The 6,093-nt window shown below is 60.2% G+C and overlaps 1 protein-coding gene across 1 annotated transcript; it reads left to right on the top strand.

Annotated features, from left to right (window-relative positions):
• The first annotated feature begins 2,233 nt into the window (after window positions 1-2,233).
• S100A16 (S100 calcium binding protein A16) lies at window positions 2,234-3,434 on the top strand. Its single transcript, XM_077764038.1, has 3 exons — window positions 2,234-2,338; window positions 2,834-3,011; window positions 3,243-3,434. Exons 2-3 carry the CDS (start codon window positions 2,859-2,861, stop codon window positions 3,432-3,434), a joined length of 345 nt encoding a protein of 114 aa, XP_077620164.1. The 5' UTR covers window positions 2,234-2,338; window positions 2,834-2,858.
• The last annotated feature ends 2,659 nt before the right edge of the window (window positions 3,435-6,093 follow it).

Below are 6,093 nucleotides of genomic sequence, written 5' to 3'. Positions count from 1 at the left end.
TGAAGAGTGGTGTGGCTGTTGGTGAGGCCGGGGCTGGTGGTGTGTGTGAGTGTCCACACCTCAGGCCAAGCCCGGCTAGAAAATGCTCCAGAAGTGGGTGGGTGTGAAGAGGGCTCTGTGTGAAATCCACGCAGTGAGTTCTGTGAGGCTGGGGAGGGTGAGGCAGGGCCACTTGTGCGAGACATCAGTTTGAAATAGCCCTGCAAATAGGGTGACAAGTTATGGGCCCAGTTTGGAGGCCACCTTCCCTGCAGACCGAGGACGGTTGGGGCCAGTGAGTGAATTAAGGGAGTGAATGAGCGAGTGAGCGAGAAAACCAGTTAGGTGAATGAATGAGTCGGTGAATGAACAATTCAGTGAATGAATAAGGAAATGGATGATGATGAGTGAGGGAACGAGTTTGAGGTCGATGGAGGGGACACAGAGAGGCCGAATGTGTGCTTGAGGGCAGGCCAGGCTCCAGAGAGGACGGAGACCCAAGTTCAGAGATGTCGCCCAACACCTGGAATCGGCTCGGGACTCCAGGAGAGCGTGTGCGGTGGGAAGAGGAGGCGGCTGGGGGGCTGTGCTGGCTGTTCAGGGCTCCAGACTGAAGGCACTGGGCGTGGGGCAGGGGGCTGCAGGGGCCAAGGCCCAGGGGCAAGGGTCGGAGCGCGGGAGGCCCTGGGAGAAGTCAGCAAGCCGGGCCGAGGTGGGCGCGTGGGGGCGGGGCCTCTCGGTTGCTCCAGGGTGAGTCAGCCAAGGAAGGGGCCAGGAGCGCGCTCGGGGAGGGCTGGGGGCCCCCGGTGAGAGCGCCCTTCGGAGGACAAGTGGTCCCCCCACTGCCGCTTCAGGGAGGCTCCAATATGCGCGCCCACCTCCGCTTCCAGCTCTCAGGCCCGGGCCCGCCTCGCGCCAGCCCTTCCCCGGCCAGCCCCTCCTCGGAGACGCCAGACTGCGGCGGGTGGGAGGAGCAGATGCCTTGGGTGGGTGTGGTGGCGGAGCCTGCCACCTGGCCCCCAGGGGAGGGAGGGAGGGGAGGCTGATGACACCCGACTAGCTCCGTCTGACATCTTTCNTCGTGGTGAGGAGGGGGGGGGGGCAAGGGGGGGGGCATTTTTCTCTTTCCTCTTCCGGACTATGTCCCACAGGGTTGCTCCCTTAGGGAACAAGGACTGGGTTGGGTTAGGGTGGGGGGGGGTCTCTGAACCCCTCTTCCCACTCCCAGAGCTTGGTTGGCAGTAGGCTTGGCGGAGTCCTTGCTGAAGAGGGTGCAGCTTTGGGGATGCCCAAGCATGCGGGCCCTGGGCCTTAAGCACTCGCCACTTCAGGGCAGCAGAGAAGTTTCATGCATTGACACTTTCCTTCCTCACTTCTCACTTGTGAGTCTTTGGGTGTTTGTGGAAACATCGAGCCTCACAGTCACGCACTTAATGAACAAAGAGCACAGGGGGCGAATGTGGCTTCCTGCTGACCTGCTCCATACTGCACCCTTCCAGACCGGAGTGGTGAGGCGGGCGAGGCCGGGAGAGAAGGGCCGCTGCCCCGCTGGAGATGTCCCTGCCTGCTCGTCTCTCTCCACCCTTCTTCCCTCCCACGTTAGGGCCTAGTCCCTCCAGGTCACACCTTTCCTTCAGAAAGAGCCTCGTAAAAGACATAGGTAAAAGGAATAGCGTAGAGGGTGGTCGGGGTCATCACGTACCTGGCGCCAGGGCTGGAAGGAGGTGGAATGTTTATAGAACATCTGTGTTGAGTAAGCCGTTGGACCAGACAGTGCAGGCGAGGGGAGGTGCAGAAATTAAGAGCAGGGCCTTGTGTACCTAAGACTGTAAGAAAATGGTCCCAAAGCCAATGAGTCGTGCCCTTTGGTTCAGAACACACAATGGTTACATGGAAGCAACACTGCCCTTGCCCCACAGAATGTCTATCTTCTGGGGAGACCAGACCCCAGAAGAGACAGCAGCCACTGCCGTCATGGGCCCCGTCCACGTGGGCCGGGAGTCTGGGAGCCGGGCAGCAGGGTGCTCAGGGCAGGCGGGGGCCGTGGCAAGGCCTGGATGTCAGCTGCGTCCACCTTCCCTTGCCAGGACCGAAGGGGCAGGGAGGCTGTAGCTCATCCTGGGCTTGGGGGCGGGAGGGGAGGCTCAGTTCTCCGGGGTTCACTTGGGGGGGCTCTGGGCATGGGCGGCGACTCACAGAATAGACCCGCCTGCTCCCCTCATATCCTGTTATTCAGAAGGCTGCATCCGCCTGGACTGTGAGTGCCTTTTGTCCTGGGGTGAGGGGGTGACGTGTGTGGCCTCTGACTGGCTGCAGCTCTGTCTCCAGCTGGCGCAGAACCAGCCTCACTCCTCTTTAGGTAATGGGGTGGAGGGTCTTGGGGTCCTGCTAGGGATTTAGGGNCGCAGGGGGCCTGGCTCCGCGGGGGAGGGCCTGGGTCCCTGCCACCTGCCTCCTTGCCTGGGGCAGGGGGTGGGTGTGGGGGGGGGTACGTGGCTGCTGGCCCCCCGGCCCCGTGGCTCATCCTGGCAGTTTCAAGCCGTGCTTGCTCTCCGGGCAGGGGCCCGGGGTGGGTCAGCTGTGGAGACAGCAGACACGTGGGCCCCCCTCTGCCCCCTTCCCACGGGAGCTCCTGCCCTCACCCCGGCTCTGACAGGCCCAGGGCCTGCGGCTGGGGCGGCGCCCAGAGAACCTGCCGGGGCGGTCGGGCTGCGGAGCACCTGCGTTCGAGCAGCCACTCTGTTCTGGCTCCAGGCTTACCCTGGTGCCGCCTTTCCCCTGAGGACCTGCCCGCCTGGAGGCCAAGGGGTTTGGCCTGAGGGGTCTCCTCACCTGCCTTCTTCACGCCGCCCAGGCCCCGCGAGGCGTGAGGCAGTGAGATGGCGGACAGCTACACGGAGCTGGAGAAGGCCGTCGTGGTGCTGGTGGAGAACTTCTACAAGTACGTGTCTAAACACAGCCTGGTCAAGAACAAGATCAGCAAGAGCAGCTTCCGGAAGATGCTTCAGAAAGAGCTTAACCATATGCTGACGGTGAGGCCCCCCCCCTCACGTAAGGGCCCTGCCCGCCCCCAGCCTCCCAAGCCTGTGTCCTCGCCCGGCACCCTTCCCCACCGTGGCCTTCGTCCGTTCAGGGTGACCCCCGCACCGGGGCCCCACCACCGCCCAGGCCCCGGTCCTCTTCGGGTGCCCAGGCCTGACCAGGGAGGTCCTGGGACTCGAGGGCTGCCGCCCTCCTCCCCGCTGACCCCCGTTTGTCTCCAGGATACGGGTAACCGGAAGGCTGCTGACAAGCTCATCCAGAACCTGGACGCCAACCACGACGGGCGCATCAGCNTCTTCCAGGGCTCCCCGGGGCCGCCCCGTCCTCACTCCTCCCTGCACACCTCCTGCCGGACAGGGCAAGGGCCCCTCTGCGAGTGTCGTGGTCTGGGGGTGTCTCCCGAAGGGCCTTAGTCCCTGGAGCCAGCAGGCCCCGGGGGCCCCTCTGTGCGGCTTCATCGCTGGTTGGGTCCCCACGAGTCTCCTGCTCAGTCCACACCCCTCGGCGTCTGGGGCCCTGCCCGACTCTGGCCCCTCCTGAGCTCCGCAGCAGAGGCCTCTCCTCTTTCTCTCAGCCCGTTTGCCGGGTAGAGAAGCTGTCCAGGGACTGTGGGTCAGGGAACAGTTGGGCAGGGCTGCCCCCCCCCCCTGCTGGTCACCACTGAAGTGATGGTAATAAAGGCTGGATTTGGAGTCCGTACCCTTCACCCCACCGCTTTGTGACACTCATTGCAACCTTTCCATCCCGTGGGACCTCCTCATTCCTTGGTGGTCTTTGCCCTGGAGCCCTGAGGTAAGGAGGGGTCTCACCAAGAGACCCCAAGGGCAGAGAGAGCGCCCGGACCCCCCGCCTACCCCCAGCGGCTGTCAGCCCTGGGCCAGCGGCGACCTTCCTCTCCCGTCCCGAAGCCCTGTGTCGCCATCTCTGGGCCCGCATCCCTGCCACTCGGACTCGTATTCCACCTCCAGGCACCCAGTGGGTCCCATTAGGCCTCTGTGCTTCCACCAGAGAGAGGCTGTGGCCCTCGGCGCCGCCACCAACAGGTTTCCCAACACCCGGGAAGCTTGTGGGGCGGGAAGCGGGCACGGAGGACGAGGCCAGAGCCGGGCTGCGGGGGCGAAAGGGAGAGGCGGCCTGTTGCTGCTGGAGGGGGCAGCTCTTGCCCTGGGTGAGCCCCCCAGGGCATCTTGACCCCAGTAATTATAAAGGGCAAGAGAGCCCCTCTGTGTTGGCTGTGGTTGCTTCATTCATTCATTCATTCATTCAGAGCATAGTATCTTGTATGTGCCAGACATGGGAGACACTGCAATAGACACAGGAGCATCAGATGTGTTTCCTGATTTTACACGACTTTGAGTTTAGAGGGAAGGAGAACAAATAAACACACGATCACACTAACAAATGGGTAATTACAGATGGGGGTAACTTCTGGGGGATCACGCTTGTGGTAATTTTGAGCAAAGAAATATGGCTTAGCCTGGGGTGGGGAGCACCCTTGTGGAAGCCATGCTTGAGCTGAGATGTGCAAGATGAGCAGGACAGACAAAGGGCAGAACTGAGGGGAGAAGGGCTCCCCAGACAGAGGGACCATCACATACAAAGGCCCTGTGGCAGGAAGGAGCATGATGGGCCTGAGTTTCTGAGGGAAAGTGAGCCAAACGGACAGAGATACAAAGCAAGGCTGGAGAGGTGTACAGGACTTGGGGAGCATGTTAATGATTGGTAGCCATTGAATGGTTGTTTTTTTTTAGCAATGTGAGTGTGAGTATGTGTGTGTGTGTGTGAGCGCGCGCGCGCGCTTGTGCATGTGATGTGATTGGAGTTGCATTTTGAATTATTTCAGTCTGCAATATGGAAAAGATTAAGAGAGAAGGGTAGGGAGACCAGTGAGGAGGTGATTTTTAACAAATAATAGCAAATAATAGCTAATTCTTACCAAGTACTTATTCTACACCAGGCCCTGTTCTGAGTATTTGCATGTGTTAACTCCCTAATCCCCACAGCCCAGTGCAGTAAGCACTTGTTTTCTCTGTTTAGTAGCCGAGGAAGCCAAGGCACAGAGAAAGGACCTAACTTGCTGGAGACCCTGGAGGAGTGAGCAGGGCACCCAGGCATTGATTCCAGGCTGCTGCTCTCAACTACACCTGTCTTCTGAACGAGGGTGGCGACAGTGGAGACTCATTCGTGAGGTCAACGTGGCCTTACTGGGTGCTCCCTGCAGGCCAGGCGCTCCTCTGTCTCTGCTCCCAGGGGTCTGTAGTCTCCCTGGCTCGACAGACACCAGCAGCAAGCAAGCAGGAAGCCATTGGTGCAGAAACACAGGGGGATAGTGAGCTCCCGCGGGTGCCCAGGAGCTTGTCGAGGGCAGGAGCCCAGGGAGAAGAGAAGTCCTGTCTAAAGGGCAGCTCAAGCTTCAGATGTCGGAGGACACACCCCTGCTGGCCTCCCTGCCCCCCGCCCCCCCACTTCTCAGGACAGAAGTGAGGAGGGTCCCAGGTCCCGTCTCTGTGTCACGCCCACATCTAGTTTGTCCTCATTCTGTGCCACTTCTACCTTCAAAAAGCATCCAGAACATTCGTGTCTCTCCCTCGACTGCTGACACATCCATTGGAGTCCCGTCATCTCTTGCTTGGATTTTTGGAATAGGTTTCTGATTATTTCCCAGCGTCTCCTCCTGTCCCTCTATTTTATTTTTTTTTAAAGTTTTTATTTATTTATTTTTGAGAGAGAGAGAGAGACAGACAGGCAGAGAGAGCATGAGCAGGGGAGGGACAGAGAGAGAGGCGGACAGAGGATCTGAAGCAGGCTCTGTGCTGACAGCAGCGAGCTTGACGCGAGACTGGACCCCACGACCTGTGCGATCATGACCTGAGCCAAAGTCAGACGCTTAACCCACTGAGCCCCCAGGCGCCCCCTCCCCGCCCCTGTAGAGGGACATATACAGCAGTCTCCCTTTTCTGTGACTTTGCTTTCCTCAGTGTCAGTTACCTGTCGTCAACCAGTGCTCAGAAGGTGTGAGGTCAGAAGGTCAGAGTAACCTCACGGCGGGTCCCGGGTCCTGGCCACCCCCCT

This window comes from Crocuta crocuta, unplaced genomic scaffold, assembly GCF_008692635.1.
Source record: "Crocuta crocuta isolate KB4526 unplaced genomic scaffold, BGI_CrCroc_1.0 scaffold528, whole genome shotgun sequence".
Classification (NCBI taxonomy): Eukaryota; Metazoa; Chordata; class Mammalia; order Carnivora; family Hyaenidae; genus Crocuta; species Crocuta crocuta.
The sequence above is the reverse complement of the archived record's forward strand: the minus strand, read 5'-3'. Positions and strand labels throughout refer to the sequence as shown.